Source organism: Drosophila obscura, unplaced genomic scaffold, assembly GCF_018151105.1.
Source record: "Drosophila obscura isolate BZ-5 IFL unplaced genomic scaffold, ASM1815110v1 contig_150, whole genome shotgun sequence".
Taxonomy (NCBI): Eukaryota; Metazoa; Arthropoda; class Insecta; order Diptera; family Drosophilidae; genus Drosophila; species Drosophila obscura.
Window position 1 is genome coordinate 9,090,872 of NW_024542736.1, and position 21,159 is coordinate 9,112,030.

Sequence of the window (21,159 nt, forward strand, 5' to 3'; positions counted from 1 at the left end):
ACTGCAATTTGGCCGAAAGTTGTTGCGGGACAGGCTACTGGGCTGTGCTCTGCTCTGCTGTGCTGTGACATGATTAAAGCACCCCCGACTGGATCGGTAGCTGCAGTTCCACTTGTCTTTATGCTGCTCCTTTGCTGTTTCTATTCTTAAAGATTTATGGCGCTGGCCGTGCACTTGCAACTACAGCGGATATCCGGCATGACACGACCAAGCAGCTAGCAGCAGGCAAGCAGTCAGGCAGGCAGGCAGTTGCCCGAAATGCAATGGCCAAGGCAAACGCAAGCCAAACCGTAAATGGATACTTGGCAATGGAGCCATGCCACGTCACTTGTGTATTTGTGTGTGGCAGCCAAAGAACTGTACTATAGATACTCCAAAGCATCTACCATCCATTCATCCAAAATGGGTTCAACTCTCTTTTCCTAGGAAAAGCTTCTTAATCTTGACTCCATTCAGCATTCAGCAGCCAAGAAGATGTTTTCAACAGCCTTTTTCGGTTGACTTTGAGTTGGATTTTTTTTCGGCAAGCAATACATCAGCGGTCAGTACCCACCCACAATTGTTGCTTGGCTTTTGTTGATTTGAACTTTTGTTCAGCATTTTTTCTTTTTTTTTTCGGGTATTTTGGTTTTTTTTTTCTTGCTGTTGTTTTTTTTTTTGACGAGGGCCAAACGGCTGTGGGCATGGTTCGCTTTCGTTGTATTGTACAGTTATCTTGTTGACATGCCGGACGTTGACATATCCATTTTTTACAAGCCTAGACAGGCTCTGGACTCGAAGCTCTGACCCAGACCCAGAACCCAGACTCACAACCAAGCCCAGAATCCTGGGGCATGTTTGGTCATTTCGTTTTCTATTTGCACGGACTTATGTTGGTTCTCAGGAAGAGGAATAACAATGCCCATTGGCCAAACAACATTCATTCACCACGGGTCATTCACTGAAGGTAATTTATTATTTTCCTGTGACTTGATTTTCAGTTCTGTGGGTCAATTTTGGATGTGCTACCCACCACAACCCCAAAAGAAAAAAATTAATCAATTTCGAATCACATCATTATTAAATTGCAATAAACGGATGCCATTTTTGTGGTGCGTACTTAAATTTGTGTGCATGTGTGTGTGTGTGTGTGTGTATGTGTGCGGCACTCACACAACAATTAGCACTTGGCCATTACTTCCATTTGTGGCATGTTAATTTGTTGCCACATCAATTGGTGTTGCCAATATGCGAGGCGCATGCACACACACGGAACACAATGCACCCCCACACACACACACACACACACACACACACACTCTCCCATATATGGACGGGACGGGACAGGACACAGCCAGCGCTCAGGATTCAGGACTCTGACGCTTGTGTAACAATCTCACCGACAGCTGGCGCTGTTGCGGTTTGAAGCTACAACAACAGCAACGAGAAGCAGAAAGCGGAAGCTGCAGATACCCTTTTGCCGATCCACGGATTTTGATCATTTTTGCTTCGTACTGCACCTTCGAGGGTTTTGTTGGATTAAGTTTGGAAACAGTATCTGGTTTCTCTTTTGACAGCTAGACGATATAGAGATTCTATCTCAGATCCGCAATTTACATGTCTGGAGTTTCGAAGAGAAAAATCTTCGGTGTACATAGATGATAGATACTCTTAGTACTGGAAATGCTTTCATCTTTGCGTTACACTCATCTGCTATAGCTAAAATACCCTCTGTAAGAGAGGCAGAGCACAGCTACAACCAGAGACAGCAGCAGCAGCAGTGGCAGCGGCTTGCTGACAATTGCCTGACACTGGGCAGCTGGTTTATTTGCCACACACGTGTACGTGGCAGCCACACAGTTCATGCCACCTCGCGTTGCTCTAGCCCCAGCCAAGAGTCAGACAAACAGCCGTTGTGTGGGGGCAGGTGGTGGTGGTGCTGACTACCCAAGAGAGGCTGGGCTCCTCCTCCGCCTCCGACTACGGCCATGGCCATGGCTCCGGGTGAGCGGTCCAACAATAACGCTTGAGTGATTATGCAATTGACAGCTAAATCAATCAATGATGTCAACTACATGCCGTCGACACAGCCGCACAGCAACACAGCAGCAGCAGCAACACAGATACACATAAGCACACTCCCACACACACACACAGATACGCACCCATACATAGTATATATTTTTTGGTAGCAAACTGGCGGACGACCCCGACGTCCACGTTGTTTTTGACATTTTCAATTTTTTATGACAAAACTCCAAATTGGTACAAGTTCGTTTATTTTTTTTTTTTTTCCATCGCATCACTCCCTCTAGAGCTTTGTAATATTGATTGCCATAAAAAAGTTCCAGCCATTTCCAGCAAAATTTGTTGTTGTGCATTCAACTTTTCAATTTTTTAAATGTTTTTGCTCTTCGTTTTTTTTTTTTTTTTGTGTGGAATATTTTATTCTTTTTGTTCAGCCTGATTGTAGTTGCAGAAATTAAATGGCCATCAAGAGCTGGCTTTTAGATGGCTTTAACTGTTTTGTTTTGTTTGGTTTTATTTTTAGCAAATCGCTGGCAATCGTAAAAGAAATTAAGCCAAAACCCGTACCGTACACACGTTTCCGTAAAAGTCAGCCAAAAAGTGACACAATCCCGAAATGCGAGACTGATAAAGCGACAAAATGATGACAAATTTGAGGGAAGCACAACACCGAATCGATATGGGATATGCCGGGTGTACAAGTACGAGTACGAGGGGTGCGGGGGTGTACGTACGTACGACATGGCTCTCAACCAACAACATATTTGTCAGCTCTCGTTCTGGAGCGCTGATTGCCGGCAATCGGCAAATGCCAACGCACGTTCCCATCGACTGAGCATTCGCGGCGTCTCGTTCTGTATGGGAGCAGTGCTGTGGCTGGGGCGGGGCGTGGGCGGGGGCGTTAGGATGATAAATATTTCATTTTTATGTTTCGGTCTGCGAGACTTCGCTCCTTCTACCTCTCCTTCTCGGCTGCGTATCGATGTCGTTTAATTTATAAATATGATAGAGATTATGTTTGTGTGTGTCTTCCGACTGAGGAATGCCAGACCATCCCACCAGATGCGAGTATCATAGGAAAAGTTCACCCCCCGGTGAACATCTGGTAAGCGGAAGTGTATGCTTTTGTGTGTGCTATTAGCTGCAGAATATTTATGTCTATGGAGTAGCTGCTTCCTGTTGTTGTTGCCCAGACACCGACAAGGGAGGTTGGACAGTGGGACCAATCTGTAGCTGGAAGGAGATGATACTGACCTCAAGCCACCTAGAGATTCTCCATTAACGATTCCCATACACCCCCCATACCCATTCAATTTGAAAGGTTCGTGGATGTAGCTGCCCCATTGTGCGCGTACAGCCCCACATGCACGTATCTGTGTGTGTGCGTGTCCTGCACAGCACATCATCAATTATGGCAACCGGAAGTTACATTTTTGTCTACATCGTATCTTTATGTTGTTTTCCATTATGGCAACGACAAAACCAACAACATCTGCGACGGAGAGGGCATGGGAAGACATCCCGCATCCCGATTTGCCAAAATGTCTGCTCTGCTGCGGTGTGCGGTTGAATGGTGGGTGGACGTGGACTCTGCTATTGAATAATTAAAGCGTGGGCCCTGACAAGGACAATGGCAGCTTCCGCAGCGTCGTCCCGTCGCGCCCCGCCCGACACAGGGGAACGGAACCCATACACAAAGCTCTTGAAATATATTTAATGAAATCGTAGAAAAAACAACGAAAGACGGAATGGAATCACTTCCAATCTGAACAGAGTGTGAAGAGCTTCTCTTCTACTCTACTCATCCATCCACACATCCGCACATCCATTCCTCCCTTCGAGTATTATGTAAATCAATGTGCAAGACAATTTCTAAAAAATGTGTTTACGAATGAGGAACATCTGTTGGAAAAAAAAAATCAAATATTTCCCCGACAAGGCACTCGCACTCGGGGCGGAGGAATTTGATTTGCCGCTGCCTTTCGCTTTGGAATTTCGATTTTTCGTTTTGTTTTCTTTACTCAATCCAACCCATGGGATTTCGCTTGCAGGTTGCTACTGCTCCCTGCGTTTTCTATGCAATTCATATATCCTGCTTCAATAAAAAAATTTTCAATATTTCTAATACACAGAAACCAGACAACAGATAGACCAGCCAGACAGACAGACAGACACGGGAACAGTAAGCCAGGCCAGAGTTGGCTCGATGCATTGGGAATGGGCATATGGGCATTGTTGCTGCTGGATTAACAGGCTCTTTGCGTCGCGCTGTGTAGTGGCAGGATGCCCAGGCAGGATGCGTGTATTTCACAGCATATGTTGCAGTGTCTGCAGAGTGCCGAGAGTGCATAGAAATACCAAAAATAGATGCAAGTATCGAATAGCATTGCATGGATACCGCTCCGCGCCCACTACAATAATGTTTGCAATAGCGTTATGGCCAGGCTCAGCAGCATCGAAGCATTCGTAATCCGAAAGAAGGTGTTGCCGCCCCTAAAGCTGCAACTTATTGATTGGGGAGACAACGAGAAGAAAGGGTTAAGCTGTGCAACAGCCAAAAGAAAACCAAAACCAAAATATCAGCCACGTGCAGATAATCAGCAACCAAAGGTCCATTCCACTCGGCAAAAACAAAACCATTTGAAAAATACAGACAACAAAAGCATTCAGCAAAAGCTGCTGCAATGCACACAGCTTAAAACGCGATGGACTTGGCCAAGACAGACAGATGGACAGACAGACAGACAGCCCCATGGCAATAGCCTGGTCAGGTCAGCTCCATTCCATGCCATTCCATTCCATGCCACTCCAGACACCGCTCAGCGTTGCAAAAGTCAAAAGCATAAAATCCGATAGCTTCCGCTAAGCTAGCTTATTCAAGCGTACGTAGGGCTAATAAAACATTTCTAAGGATTTCGCAAGGATTCACATTGTGCCGAGGGGCACCCGGAGTCAGACACAGAACCAAAGCCTGAGGCAGAGTCCAGAGTCTAGAGCCAGAGGTGGGATTCGGATGTCGGGTGTCGGTGTCGGAGTCGGAGTCGCTTGGATGGTCAGCCTTAGAATCTCAAGTTTTATTTACGAACTTTGGGCCATTCACATGCAACTGCTGCAATAGTTGCTGCAGCAGCAGCAGCTGCCACAGAGGTGGCAAGTGCATTGAAAGGTCACACTTGTTAACTTGTTGGCGCTCTAAATTATTTCTTAATTGGCTGGGCAGTCGTCGAATGCCGCTGTCTAATGAACCGGTTCGTGCTGAATTCCAGATTTAAGTTTACATTATTCAAGAAATTTAAGTAGAGCTGCCCAGCAGGGAGTAGTCCTCTTGTCCCCAGGAACTTATCTCAAGGAAGTGAATCGCACAAAGCCCAAGAAATGGCAGTAAAGAAATTCCCCATCGCCAGCTCTTGATGCTTATCCTTAATGATGCTGTAAAATGTTGGTTTGTTTTTTGTTCGCTGTCTCTGTAAATTTATCTGTCGCACTGGTCACACTTTACACTTTACAGATGGAGAAAAGTTTGCTGTAGTGGCGGCCCCTCTCTCACTTTTGCAACTCTTGCCAATGTTGGAGCAATTTGTCTTGGCTTTCTTTTTGCACTCATTTTTAATTGCCGGCAGAGCTTAGCTATCAATAAAACTATGAACCGACGATGTGACATCCAAAATGAAATTATTCGCCAAAGCCTAAAAGAATGAGGGAGGGAGAGAAAGTTTGATACCAAAAATGGATAACGAGCAAAAGTTGTTACAAGTTTTTAATGGAGCAAAACAGGAAACGGCGATGGCAAAACAAAGAACTCTGGATCCGCACACAAAAGGCGGCCAGACAAGGCCAGAATCGACTTAGCCAGACCCAAAGCCAGAGCCAGAGCCAGGCCATGCCATCTCCTTGCAGGAGTAGGCAGCAAACGCAAACTGGCGCATAAACTGCTGAAAAGATGATGAATTTTCAACGACTATATAAAGTTGCCGCCGTGCCAGAGTGAAAGCTGCATACTCCACTCCCCTCACCAACCCCCTCACCATTCTTTTCAGGCAAAGCCACCCGAATTTTTTCCTCTGTTTCCCCTGTGTGTGTGTGTATGTGTGAGTGTCCGTTGTCGGTGTAATAAACAAACTTTTGAGCAAACTTTAGTTCACTACTTTTACATTTTTTTTTGTATTTTTTTTGTTCGCTTTGTGCTTGCTTGAGTGGTCCATGTACGACAAGTTTAACACCAAAGGAGATGCCAACACGGCACGCTTAGTTAGCTCTATGTAGATGTCCGCCATTGAAGTAGGTGGGGGAGGGCATGGAAGCCCTTTTCGGACTCGGTTGCTGGTTCCGTCCAGTCCATTGACACGGCGGGTTGGGTCGTCGCTCATCTTTGGCATCATTAAGCGACGTTTTGTCGGGGGGGGGACCCAGATTGCCATTACCGACTGCAACTGGCACTGAGATTCCAGTGCCAGTACCGACCCAGCAGAGCTCTCAGGTGAAGTCGGGCAGAAAGACGATGCTCCATTTGAGAGTAGAGAGAGAGGAGAGAGAGTCAGAGAGGGAGAGAGTGGGTGCCACATAAAGCAACAAAGACGAAACTTTTATGATTTCATTTTATGCCACAACGACTTCGGTTGCCTGCATTATGGTGGGAGCAGCTTAAAGCTGAGGACAGCAGCGCCGGCGCCGCTTGGTTCGCTTTAAAACTAATTAATCTAAATGGATTTTTGTTGTTGCACATAAAGCAAACATATACAATCGCGTAGACACACAGACAAGTGCAGAGTCGAGTTAACTGTAAGCGGAGCACTCAATGAAAGCGAAAAAATGCAAGTGGAGCGGGGTAGAGTGTGGAAAACCGAAGCGAACCGCAAGCAATTTGCATGTTTGAAACCGCCATTCCCCTCCATTCCCTATAACGTTCCCACACCCACCGCACGCCCCACACCCCACCATTCACTGGCCATCAACCACTATTGGGGGCAAACACGAAAGGGGCCGACCGTGTGTGGCATCATGCAGGAATCGGGGACAGCGTTAAAGTAGCCTTATCGCTCTGGCATCAGCTCCCAGCTCCCAGCTCCAGTTCCAGCTGCAGCCACTGGCCACTGGCTGCAACACCAGCAGAAAAGAAACTGAACGAACCTCTACATACTCTTGCCGTATTCAGTCCATTATTCGTGTGAGATTAATAGTAAGCGATCTATGTTTATTTTTTTGGGTGAATGTGATTTTTGTTCTGGTCATCTGGGGATATCAGAAGATGCCCTCTGCAAGGGTATTCCAGCTTCAATGTGGACGCGTTGCAGCACTTTTATTGACGTGTGTCCGGGCGTGGTCATTTGGTGCTGGACGCTTCAGATGGTGAATGCAGGGGGGAATGAAGCAGGGGGATCTGGGGCTGTTGCGTTATAAATAACGCCCGCTTCGTTTGGTCCGGCGGTCGGTGGAAATGCACTTCAACGTTAAGCCTGCGGCTGGCATCAGTTAATGGAATTCATACATTTCAATGCCTTAAAGTTTACGGCACGGCAGCAGCAGCAGAGAGATGGGCAATGGGCAAATGGGCGAGAAAGATTTCAGGAATTGCTTTTGTCCACGGCAAGCAATAATTCATGTCAAATCAATGCCGAAAGGAAGAGCGTAATGCTATATCTTATATAATTTATTGAACAGTTTATACAACAGACACACACACACACGTAAACAGAGAGGACAAAGAAAAGTTGGTGGATTTGCGTGTATGGCAATGGCGCCATTTTAATTTGATTTTACCAGTGTTTTTTTTTCGGTTATGGCTTGTCTATCCGCTGCTCTGGCGTCGTTCTGGCCATATGTGACAGGGCTGACCATTTAAGCATTTTAGCTGATGAGAATCCAAACCAAACCCAACCAAACCAAACCAAACCAAGCGAATACCAATTGAGTAAAAGGAATTGCCAAAAAATATGCCAGCAGTTGGAGGCAGGTCCCCCCAAATATAGGCGGCAAAATTGTAAAAGTATTGTATAATATCTGTTTTATAATACTAGACTGTGTCAAGGGCAAACGAAAACACTGAACTATCTACTTTTGTTTGAATGCCCAGGCGTGTCCCAATGTGCATACAATCAGCACATTCAACATTTTTTAGTAATAGACCCAAAGACCTAAACATTAGATTTAACTTTCCGAATGCTCCTTCATATTTTCAGAAATTTTATAAATTTAAATACGGCTGTATATTTTTGTTTAATGGGAATTTATTTTAATAATTTCTTATAGCCGCTTATAGTAATTTTCCGTTAGCTGCGAAAAACCAAAACTCGCTGAGATCGATTTACCAATTGTCACATTTTTAAGAGCCATTTTCCATTCATTTTTTTGTAGTTGTTCCGTATTGTTTACCCCCTAAAACCATTACGGAGATCCTTGCATTGTTCGGTGCAGTGCACGATGCCCCATTGTGTCCGTGTGGTGGTCTTTGTGCGGTGCAACTGTTGGTATTTTCGTGTGGTTTTCGGTGGCTCCTACCATACACTTTTTCTTCCCTTTCTGGATGGTATTTTTTTTTTATTTTGTCGGCACATCGTTTATTATGCCAAGCGAGAAATGCAATATTTTCTCCTGCGCCGCTACGTGGCCGACAAAAATATTTACAATTTGGCAGCGGTGGCATCCCTTCAGCCGCACCACAGCAGCAGCAGTAGCAGCAGCAGCTGCTATAGAAACGGAAGCCATAAAAGGAAGCGCTCCACCGACTGGTGGGGCACAGGACACGCCGCTTCGCTCCACTCCACTCCATTCCATTCCACTTCACTCCATAAAAAAGGAGGCCACCATGAAACACACTCACCATTCGGCTAAGCTCAAAAGCGGCAACTTCAATCTTTGAATGTTTTATTTACTGCAAAATCGATACGGTTTTTTCCACGTGTGAGTGGTGCTCCTGCTGCTGCTTCTCCTTTTGTCGGAAAAGGGCTAAAGCAAAGCAAAGCCGTGTGGTGGCTGGAGGATGAGCGGGCTTAACACACAAGTGCCAGCGGCGTAACGAGTTGCATGCAAATTTTGTTCCTTCATTTTTGTTCTCTCTTTTTCCCTGCTGAAATATCACCTCTGCCTTGGCTAAGAGCAAATTTCAATAGCAAAACGCGAGAAAAACGCTCTGTTGTCCAGGGCAAATCACACACCACATTATTTCCCAGCTGCAGTGTGCCCAGGCTCACTCACTCACACACACACAGGGATAGGGAGGGCACGCGTAATGGCTTCTCTGGAATTAGTGTGCCCTGCTGCTGGCATCCCCAGGCGCATTACGTATGCATGGTAGGAGAAGTGGACCACCATGAATGGTGGTAATGGTGCCTGGACAGAGGGAGTGAAGCCGGAAAAAGAAAAAAAATGGACCCACAACAGACGACGCGTCGACACAAGACAAGCAGCAGGAGCAGCAGCAGCAGGAGCAGCAGCAGCCACAAGAAAAGGAGACATATGGCCCTCTTTGGAGTGGCAGGAGGTTCAATGCTGATTGCGATCATTGCCGGTTGCTGGCTGGCCATTTTGCCATGGAGCAGCGACGACTACGACGACGACGACTTCAGTTCTGTTCGGGTCCCATGTTGATAATTCGAAATTTGTATTCCAATCTTCAAATTGTCTCCCAAAATGGAATTGATTTTATGCAGATGAGCATGAAATTGTCTCAATGCGAGTTTTGCATGTTAGTGTAAATAAATGTCACGATGACGGCGATGGCAGCACAGGGCACAGGGACAAGGACGAGAACGTGATGAGTCCTCGATTTGGAATTTCCTTTTTGGCCATTTCATTGGCTCTGCTCTCCATTTCGCAGAGTGCATGCAGCATCAAAGATGCGACGTTTACGGATTTGTAATTCACAGCAATTCATTCTACTTCCTCTCTCTATTTCTCTCTCTTCCTCTCTCTCTGTGTCTAAGCCCATTTCAGCCATTTCGATTCGCAAAACCGCATATTTCCCCAACGAAAATTTATTACTTAATTCTTGGCCAAGGCGAACCAGATGCCACTGGCCGGAAAATCAAATCAAATAAAAGAACGCAACCGCAGTGAAAAGCTCATAAAATGTTCAAGAAATCCACTTTAAATATTTGGCTAACCAGAAAGCGAGGATTTCCCTTCCACAACCCTATAGCCCCTCGTCATCTTCCCTTCTTCCTTCGTTCCTTGGCTCTCAAATCAAACAATGCGCTCGCTTGCATTTCATTTGAATTTACAACTGTATTTGGTATTTGAACGGGATGATCAAAGTAGCTGCCACGCCCCCGCTATAGCCCCTGTGATAGCAATCGTTCAACGGCGAACAAGAAATGAAAATCATCATCGTTCCAGAGCAGCAGAGGCAGGCCAATAAAATGCCAAGCCAACGAGTCAGTCAACGTTCTCACACCCCCCCCCCCCCTCCCACCACAAGCCGAAGCGGAGAAACACACACAAACACAAATCGAATAAAAATTCTGGCCAGAAATTTGTTTGGAAAAATGGGAGAAAAAAATGGTGCGCAGTCAATGGCCCAATGTGTAAACAGGGCCAACAAAAATATTTCAATATTTCAAACACGCAAGTCAATGGCTGGCAAAGGATGATGACGATGATGATGATGATGTTGATGATGATGTTGATGGGTGAATGCTGGATGAGCTGGGGTTCCGGGTTTCAGTTGCGGTCCGGGCGGGCTCGAGCAAATGCATTGGCACACTTACTCAAAGGAAATTGAAGGACAAGCCGCAATTCATTGATTTAGTGGTATAGATTTTGACTCGAATGCATATCAAGGGAATTCCCCTTTCGTGGTGCGCGATGTTATCGCCTTTCATTTGTTTGCTTTGCTGAGTAATTTGTGTTTGCCATTGCCGTTGATGTGTTTAGCATGCGGCAAGGAGTGATCCATTCTGTAAATTATATATGTCCGTATGTCAGTCGGTGTGCGGTGGGGGGTGGGGGGGCCACATGGGGCACAAGAGTGCGATGGTAGTGTAGATAAGGGCAGACGCCTAAAGTGCCCAGGAAATTGCAAATTGCTAGTTAAGACATGGTTACGTCCATAAATATGTGTTCAGAGTTGATTTCTCTGGCATTTCAAATGATAGTTTAGGTTTCCTTATGTCTATATTTGCCCGTGCCCGTGCCCGTGCAATACAGGATACAGGCCACACTTGAGTAGCAATCGGGGAAAAGCTTACTCAATCGAAATCCTTTCAGCTTTCTCCCCATATCTAACACACTTATCAATGCCGCCTGCTGGCTGGCACTGGCACACTCCCATGCCGCAAATGCATTTCACAAAAATCTCATGCATAAGTTTACGAGTATATCCCAAGTTTCGATTCCGTCTATAAATCATCTATGCAATTTTAATTCAAATACAAAAGAATTTTCCATGCATCCGAGCTATGCAGCGTAGTGGTTGGGGTAGTGGGTAGTGGTGTTGGGTAGGGGGGCATTTTTAGCATAAACCAATTGTAGAAGCCGAACTAGTGGCGACTCCACAACTAATGCGCTCAACGCGCGCCGCAAACATTCCTTTCCTTTCCATTCCATTCTGCATCGAAGCCATCATCAGTTTCGGGCCAAAAGCTACTCCGAGTGCCGGGCCAAAGGCTTTGGGAATAAAGCCAAAAAATACGAGTACGTAGTATAAATAACCGCATTTGTGTGCGTCATGTGTGTGTGTGTGTGTGCGTGTGTGTGTAAAATATTTTGTTTAACGTTTATAGTTTTATGCACTTAAGATAGCAAAATATTTTCCTTCTCCTCTAGTTGAATTTATTTTCGAGTATCAGGCACAGAGCTTAAGCCAAAAGCAAAACTTTTGCCAATATTTGTAAAAAATATATTGATTGGCCTGAGCTGAGAGCGGGCAACAGCAGAGGAGGGCAGGACAGCCCAGCAGGGTATATTCATCTTGGGCCAGATACACCCAGACATCAAGGCAGATCCCCCACTAGAGCCATATATTAGTATTTTCACTGCCGATTGAAGGTTTCAAATGATTTAAGGATCATGGTAGATTAACTCAACTTCAAGGGACACTTCATGCATGGAATAAACACTGTTGGGATCTGATCTTTATGGGTTTCATCACATTATCTTTTTGGTTATCAACCCCGTGAGAGCATTTGATATTCCATATGAAAGATTCTTCTCTTGCCTCGCTTGTCTTTTGCCTCTGTCCTCATATGCATCTGGCTCTGGCGCATCCACATCGTCGCTCAATTCTTTGGGCAAACATTGGGTACAGCTATGCCACGCCCACTGCCACTTCACCGCCTCCTGCTGCTGCTGCTCTGCTGCTGCTCTGATGCTGGTGCAGTAGTCGTAGTAAAATTTTTGGAAGCTTCTCGTGCATGATAACAACTCTGTGTGCGTGTGTGTGTGGGTGTGTGGCAACACACAGTTTGAGAGCCATCGATGCGAAGTGCAGGCGAAGGCTCTTCCGGAAATCCCCTCAGCTTTGACTCTGACTCCGGCTTCCCGCTCTGCGGCAGTGGCTGTGGCTTGGGGCAAAGGTTATATTTGTTTTCTGTTAAATGTTCAAATATATTATTGCAACATGCTGGGAAGAGAGAGAGTGAGAGCGGGAGAGCACTTGCAGACATCCTCGAATTCGTATTTACATGCAAGCAGGAAATTGTGCTGCCCCTGCCCCTGCCCCGCCACACCAATCAACTTCCTCGCCTGCTCGAACCGTCTGCATGTTAAAATATTCAAACAAAAACGTTATGAAAATATGAACTGTGATGTTTATCGATTGTGAAATATGATATGCTCTGGGGATCGCAAGGGGGGCGGGGACTGACTACACCAGTCTCAAAGGGAGACACCCCCCACAACACACACACACACACACACACACGCACAGATACAGGCATGGTTGCATGGCTTTTAATTTGTTAGCACAATCCCATTGGCAGCCCGGTCGCTGCTGACAGGGATCTTTCGTACAACTGACTCTGTATGTGTGTGTATGTGTGTGTGTGTGTGTGCTTGTTTGAGTGTTTGTTTTGGTGTTTGCATGCCGTGTTTGTATGTTTGTTTGCGTGCAAGCCAGACCAGCGGCAGACTTGGGCCAGCACAGTCCAGACACGTCCGAAGGCAGCAGAGCCTTTGTCCCGGCCGTTGGAGTCCCATCCATCGCCAATCCCTATCAAAGCCAGATCAGAACGAGCCCCAGCTGAGTATTGCGGAGTACACCCCTCCGCCCGGAGCAATTGCAGCTGCAATTCCTTTGCCCGGCTAATAAATATTAAAGTTTAATTAAATATGTTTTTTGTTTGACATTTTATGGGCATATCGATTGTGGGCTGCGGCCCACAGTCCCCACGAATCCCCACCAATGCAATCGCAATGCAATTTCGCTGTTGGTCAGCCACCCTGCCCCGTGCCGGCTCCATAAATTTTCAACCTTGAGGCCACCCGCCACCCGAAGCCGAACGAGAGCCAAAGGCCATTAAAATACGTTTCCAGCCTTTTTTTTTTGTTTTTTTTTTCTACCACTTAACATGAAAGCGGCTAAAAGTGGGAAGAGGGAAGTTCGGGACACGGGCTAAACTAAAACTCATATTAAAAATTGACTTTTATCGTGATTTACAATCAAGTTGGCCTTTTTTAAATGCCGTGGTCGACATGCGGGTTGCCTGCACAGGCCCCCCCAAGCTTGGTCTGGTTTCCCAGTAGCCACTACCAACTTCATTCGCCTGTTGTTGCTGTTGCGGTTGGCCCGCACACACACACACACACACACACACACACACACACTTGCATACATGGAAAGCTGGGCCAGAGGAGGGCTAAAATATTTCTTCGTGGCTTAGTCCGGACGGGAAAACATATTTAAGCCGAATGCTGACGCCCCGATTCTCCATCAGAAGGCAGCAGCAGCAGCAGCAGGCAATGTGTGCAGCAGCGTCCACGACACGACACGTGGTTGCTTGCTTTGCCTGGTGGCAGGGGTAAATCGCCTTAACCACGCCCCACCACCAGCACCAGCAGCAGCAGCACCACCACCACCATCACACCAAATACACACTGACATCCTTGAAGGCGCTGCCGCTGCCTCGGCCGCTGCCTCCAGTATCTGCACTTCCATTACGAGTAGGAAATCCCTTTCGAACGTAGGTTTTTTTGCCTTCTTCCACGCTTCATATTTCCTCACACGTAATTCTATTGGATTTCCTCTGTGTCGACATCGACTTGGCCTCTTGACTTTTACTTTGGCCAGCGCTCTGGGTTTCTTTTTTTTAATTTGCTGAAGGGTTTCTCGCCGGGCCATTATCCTTGGCTGGGCGTCCAAATGTTTTCCCATCACCATTAAGAGATAATTTTAAATAGCTTTAATAATTTATTGTTAGCTGCATTTTTTAATTGCTTTTGTTTTGCGTTTCATGGCCTTAAGATGAACTAATCACCCAAGATTAAATGTATTTTCACATTCTGTATCATCCACAGAGACTGCAGAGTGGTGCGTGATCCGCAGACGTTGAAATCAAAGGGATATGGGTTTGTCAGCTTTGTCAAGAAATCGGTAAGCCAACGTACAATTTTGCAACATCAAAAGCAACCCAAAACCGAGCGTATTTCAACAGCAATTAGAAATGTTTCAATCAAACTCGCATTAGTCCCCGTGCACAAGTTTAATTTTCTAAGTAAGCAGACAGACAGAAGCAGCTGCGCTCCGCCCACATCCTGGGAGCTGGGGCTGGAGCTGGGGCAGGGGTTTTGGCTTTGTCTTCCCAATGAAATGAAATCTTAATTAAAACAATCTGAAACTTTGGCCAGCAGCCAGGTTGACGGGCCTCCGGCAACTTAACATATCAAAAGACACCTGTGGCTTTTGTTTTTCCTCAAACTTCCTGTATGGTCTCCCAGCCGAGCCTTATTCAGTATTTATAGTCAGTGGTGCAACCTTAAAGTAAATCCTGTTCTGTGTTCGTTATTTGCACTGCCTACTGTACCTAATTGTAATCGATAAGTACCTACACCCGCCACTACACCCCTGACTGTAATAGCCGTTTCAACCGTTCTTTCGTCTCGCACCTTTCTTTCTATTGGTTTTCGAAATCACTCTCTCGATCTATCACTCTCTAGCTCTCTATTCGTAGCATTGCGTAGGGTATGGGCAATTCGCACCTCCGGCCCTTATGGAGTCTTGACGTAGCACTCGCACCTGACACATCGTCGCCTAATGCCTTCGCCATATTAAGAATAAATAAACATATATGTATATATTGTTCTATTCGTGACGTTTCATTTGGCATCCTGCTCTAAACACTTTCTTTGTAAAAGACTTAAGCCTGGATTGCCTTTGGGCAATTATTTGATTTTATTTTCTAACAAATGGACGCACTCGTATATTAAGGATGGAATGGATCCTTCGGCCATTTTCTAGGGGAGTCACGCATTTGAAACAGATTTTTTTTATGGCCGCAGATGCAGCGTATCCCACGGTTCAGGCAGGCCCAGGAGCAACCCTTGAACCCGCCGCTCCGGGGAGACCCTGTAAACATTTACACATCATATTCAATATGTTTAAGCCGCAGCTGATAAGGTTCCAAACAAGGGAAACCAGCCCAGGCCGCCTCTGTGTGTGTGCGTGTGTGGTGTATCTGTGTTTTGTGATTGAATTTCATGTGCTTAATAGGTAGAAAATTCGACAAAGCGCCGACTGAGAGAGGGGAGGCAGCATCAAAGACAGAGCCACCAGAGGCAGAGCCAAACGAATGGGGTGTCAGTCAGTCAAGCAGAAAAAATGCGCTAGCTTAGGGCTTAGACCCACACAAAGATACACAGATACATAGCCAAATTGAAGATACTTTTGTGGGAAAAGCCAAAGGCTTAAGCCAAATCAATGCTGCAGTCAGCGGCAGAGGCAGCGACTCTGAGACTCGGAGACTCTAAGAGAGGGCGTAAAAGCCAAAGGTGCTGCAAGTCAATTAGGCGGCAAATGTTCAAAATTATTAATTAAATTTTCATGCTAATGCCGCAAACTGTACGTCAGAACAATGCTTGGCAGGGCAAAGCAGTGATGAGCGCGGATTTCGTGGGGCGGCGCCATCGACTACAGCTGTGGAAAGAGCAGCGAGGTGTGGGCCCTGGGAACAGGTCGTGTGCAAATACAACCTAATCTCTGACACTTGTAGGCTGCCACGCCTACGCCCACGCATCGCTGGCAGCTGTCATTCAAATATATGTACAGGCCAAAAGTCGAAGTCAAAGCCGTTTGGGGGAACTGGCTTGTTTTTGATGGAATTAAGGGGCCCGTCCAATGGCGCGTATACTTAATGTGTGTGTTTTCCATCTAAGTAGCTTCAGTTGGGTGCTATGATTTGAATCCGGTTTTTTTTCCACAAAGAGAACGGAGATTTTGCTACAAATTTGTCATTCTTTTTGCTGGAATGATGTGGGGATTATCTATTCTGGATATTCTTTATAAAATCAAAGTAACGATCGGTAAAATTGAGGCCAAAGCCTATGCATTATTGGCATGTCACGCATCGGTTCGCACAGCTGACATTTCTTCAAAGTTATGAATACCTTTTATTGAATGAATTTGATTTCTTTTGATTTCCGTGTGTTTAGTTTTTATTGATTTCCATTAAGTGCTGGCAAGACTGGACCATGTTTAATCAAACTCTGTGTGTCTGCATGGCATTTTCAATGTTTTTTTTGCAAAACCCGCACGTTGCAACATGCAACATGATGCATGTTGTGGCCAATGTGTGCGGAAGGCTTTTTTAATTTAAGTGCACATGCACATGACAGGGAAGGGAACAACAACAGAATCATAAAAGATACTTCTGAGGCAAGTGTGGGCGAGTGTGCAGGCGAGTGGGTTAACCATTGGCATTGTGTGTGCCGCGACAAACGGCAGTGGCAACAGCGGCAAGAACGGCAACAAGACAACAATAACAACAAATGATAATAATGCAACAATGAAACGCACAAGAAGATGATGAGAAGAATGGGGCATGCAGCATGCAGTACGTAAGCCAATGCCACTGCTGCTGCTGCCACTGCTACTGGCTGAAGGTGGTTGTGGGGCAATGGCAAGTCGACATTATATCTTGTTCGCTGCACACATTGTCAATTCGCTTTCGTTGTCGTCGCTGTTATTGTTGTTGTTTTTTTTCTGGCGTCGTTGCAACTTTTAAATAAATTTAAGTGCATTATACAACGAAAAATAAGTAATAGTGTGATGTCTGGGGCATGGAGAAGGCAGCGACGGAGAAGAGGGTAAAAAGGCAGCGACAGGGAGAGTAATGCGATTAAATGCAACTCAGGCGCTGGTGCTGGCGCTTGTGCTGGTTCTGGTCCTGAGCCTGCCTTTGTCTCCATAATGCGGGCAAATCAGTTTTGTGTCGTAAGGAAAGTCGACAATTCATGGAAGGCGCCACCACTCAAGATGCAGGAACAGCCTGAGTTGTTTTCTGTGGCCACGTGGCATGTGGCATGCAATAATATGTTAATATTCGTTGGATGTGTGACAATAGCAGAAGCCGAGAGTCGAGAGTACGGCAGGACATTAGCATTTTGGTAGAAACTTGCGGGGGGGAGGCACAAACACCGTTCCTGCTACCGTTTCACTGCCTGCTGATGTTGCTCCTTCTCCAGTTCCTTCTATTGTGGTTGCTGTGTCTCCTTTGAGTCCTGATCCTGCTCCTGCACCATCTTTAGATGTCTCCTTTGGCTTTTGTTCCAGCTCCTGCCGATATTGCCTCTTGTACATTTACTTTGGCTTCTGCTTCCAGCTGCTTGCTGATGTTGCTCCTGCTCGTTCTCATGTCGCTTCTGTCTCTTCGCTGGCATCGACATGTTTATTGCGTTTAATGTTTGCGTAAATTTTTGTCCGTACTTGTCGTTGTTTTTTTTTCTGCTGTGATTTATGATGCTAATGACACGCCGGCAGCCCCGTGCTTTCGCTCCTCATGCAAATGCTCAGCTCAGGCTTGCCTTGATGGTTATTAAATTATGGCAATTTGTATGCGTCGTCAACGGTGGGTGGAACCCACAGACGGGGACGGGAAGGGAAGGGATGGGAAGATGCGAGCGAGATACTTTTGCCCCACTGTTTATTTAAAATATGTTGGCAAACAATTTGCGTTAAATATTTTTGTGGGATTTTTGGGTGAAGGCTTGAGCTGCTTTTGGCATTGGGAATGGGGTAATGGGGGAATGGGGCTTTGTGGGAAAGCCTGGGCGATTGGCAAAAATGCCATAAGCGCCGGCAGCGGAAGTGCAAAATGAAAGAAACTGTTTCTTCCTTTTCCGCTTGCAGTTCAACTACCAATCCCAATGCACACACACATACACTTGATATATCCCCTACTTTTTCTCTGTGTGTGTGTGTGTGTGTGTGCAGTAAGCCATTCGAAAAATAACTTTTCAATTTCCGCAAAACCACAGAAAATATCAACTTTGCACAAAAATTTAATAAAACTTTTCGCATAAATAAAATTTGCATTAAATCAGCTGCAAGCGACAGGGCGGTGAGGCTAGGGGGACAGGAGGCGTGGCATATCGGCTTAGGCAAGGCGTTTGTGTGTTATGTGTGTGGGGGTGTGTGAGTGTGTGTGTGGGTGTCTGTGTGTTTGTGTTTGCAAAACGCATGTCGAGAAACTTAATTTGAAATATTTGAGTTTGCCATTTGGTCTGTGTGTGTAGCTGTGCGTCTGTATGCGTCTGTGTGTGTGTGTATTTCTGTCTTCCTCTTTTGGGGCTTGCATCGAAACTAATCGAGAAAGTTCGAAAATTGGAACCATTCCCCTGTTGTCGGTGGAGTTCTTCGGTAGCCGGCACCACTCTGCCCTGTTTTTTTGGGATGGGTTCAAAAGTGCAGCATAAATAGATAACAAGAAAGAAATGATAGCTTCGAGCAGATACTATTGCAGGTCGTTCCTCTGGCGGTTGTAGCTCTCTCTCTTTGACTGATACTTTATTGACTTTGACTGATACTTTATTTAAATTATATTTAACACACTTAACACTTCGCTTGGAATATCATTAGATGTTTCTATTTCTTAATAGGAAATAGATTCCTCAAGATCTTGTGGAGACTTCAATTGTGCTGCTTTTCGAGTCACTTCGACTGCCACAAAACGTACCTTTAACTTCCCTTTAAAGCCAAAGTCAGTTCATTTCTGATTCCTGATTCCTCTTCCTGATTTTCAATTTATTTATTCTCAACATTCCGGCCATAAATTTTGTGAAGCGTAGAGAACTCGGTTGGGTTATAAATATAAATGGCCTGGACATTCATTTTATGCTTTCCATAATAATTCAGAAACTAGTGATTTGAGGACTAGGGCCATAGGGACAAACTGCCTACACACGCATAAGCGCATAAGAACCGTACGTACGTACACGGGAACCCCAAAAGCAGACCAGACCCGTCCGTCACCCCTCAGGCAGCAGCAGCAGCAGCAGCTATAAAAAACCATTCAATGGTTGGGGGAGAGGAGGAGTGATTCCGAATGGGAAACAAGGGCAAAAACTGACATACATAAATAAATCCCATGGAATTATGTCTTGACAAAAGTGCGTTCTAGCGTGAAATACTGATTTTTTTTTTTTTTGGTTTTTTTGGTCAATAACTGCCCGCCGTTTCACCCAGCATTTTGGATGTGCCTGTGATGTGTGACCGTCCAGGAGGCAACGAATGGTCAAAAATCGAAAATCGTTTTGGCCTAAGCGAAATGAAAACAGTTTTTACCGTTGACTGGGTCCCAGACATGATTCCCCGAAAGAGACAGAGTCTCAATAGCAGCCAGAAAGCAGCAACCAGAAACCAGCAACCAGAATCCAGTTGGATGACTAAGGATTCTCGCTGCCTTTCTTGGCCACATCATCATCTCCGTCTCCATCTACGTCTCCATCGATGTCCTCCTTGGAATGCGACAAATGCGAGTGTGCAAACGATTTGCCACTTGAGTTATTTTATAAATATCAAGAAATCATCATCAGAACTCGTACAATTGCTCGGGCAGGATGTTATCTCTCTTTAATATTCAACTGGGGAAATGCGAATGGAACTGGGATGACGTGCCCCCTCTGATACCGACTTTCACGCTTATCTAAATAGCCACGTTAATGAATCTGGCCAAAGAACAAAGCTAAAACGGCTTAGGAGTTGGCCAGGCCAAAAACCTTTTAGTCCGGAATGAGGGAAAAGGGACTAAATACTTGGTGTCTGCTACCTTTTTAGGAACAAAATGGTCTCCCAAAAGAAAAGGAAGAACATTCTCCAAATGTGTCGGATTATCCCCCTTTCACTCTCTGTGTGTGTGTTTGGGTTTGGGTTTGCCTTTTTTTTGCACCTTCTTTTGGCTACAGTTTTTCCTATTCCGGTTGGCCTTTTTTCGCTTAGGCACAAAACCATTTCCTTATTGTTTTAATAAACATTGAAAATGTCTTGCTCTCGACTTACGGCTGTATACACACGAAACGTCAGCCACAACCAGCACACCGCCAGCCTGCCCCCATTTGTGGCAAGCGAAAGCGTTTCGGGGTTTGGGTCTGGGGGGCTTGGGTCGATTCCAGCGAGAGATCCACATGAAAAGTATGACAAAACCCTTTTAAACCACTTAAAAATTCTTCAACTTACTTTTGGCTTTTCTTCATTCGCTTAATGAAGGTATTTCGCCTTTTTGGTTTTGTTTCTTAAGACACACCCATACCATAACATCTCATGCCCGACTCATTTCCGCTTCGACCATGGTTGGGGCAATGGGGAGGAGGACTATATCCAGCATTAAAGGATTCTGCGCCTTATCAAGTAATCAATATTTACAAAAGGCCCAGTCCCCCCCCGCCGACAGTCTCAACGTTGACTTACACAAGAAGTTTGGCCGCCCAAATTGAATCTGCACGGCAAAATGTTCTTAAATTTTTTGAAGAAAGCCAAAAAACTTTTGCCCACCATCCATGTCCATGAAAATTAATTAACTTATCCCCAAAAAGCGGAAGTTGTCATTTAGAAAATTTTCAAGTGAATTGTTCATTGCGTGTCGCGCGGCAGGCGACAACAAACTTTTGACTGTCCAACAGAACAGAACAGACTGTCCTGCGAACTTTTAATCAAAGAGGAATTAATTTGCCAACTGAAACTGGAACTAGAAGTAGAACTAGGCAGTGCTGACGGCCTGCGTGCTATTACAG

General features: G+C 45.6%; 1 protein-coding gene across 1 annotated transcript in view; it reads left to right on the forward strand.

Annotated features, from left to right (window-relative positions):
* Positions 1 to 21,159, forward strand: part of LOC111077736 (nucleolysin TIAR) — a 90,953-nt gene that overhangs the window by 64,041 nt on the left and 5,753 nt on the right. The window contains exon 3 of the mRNA XM_041591601.1: positions 14,455 to 14,530. Coding sequence (XP_041447535.1) covers positions 14,455 to 14,530 — 76 coding nt within the window. The remainder of the gene's footprint in view (positions 1 to 14,454; positions 14,531 to 21,159) is intronic.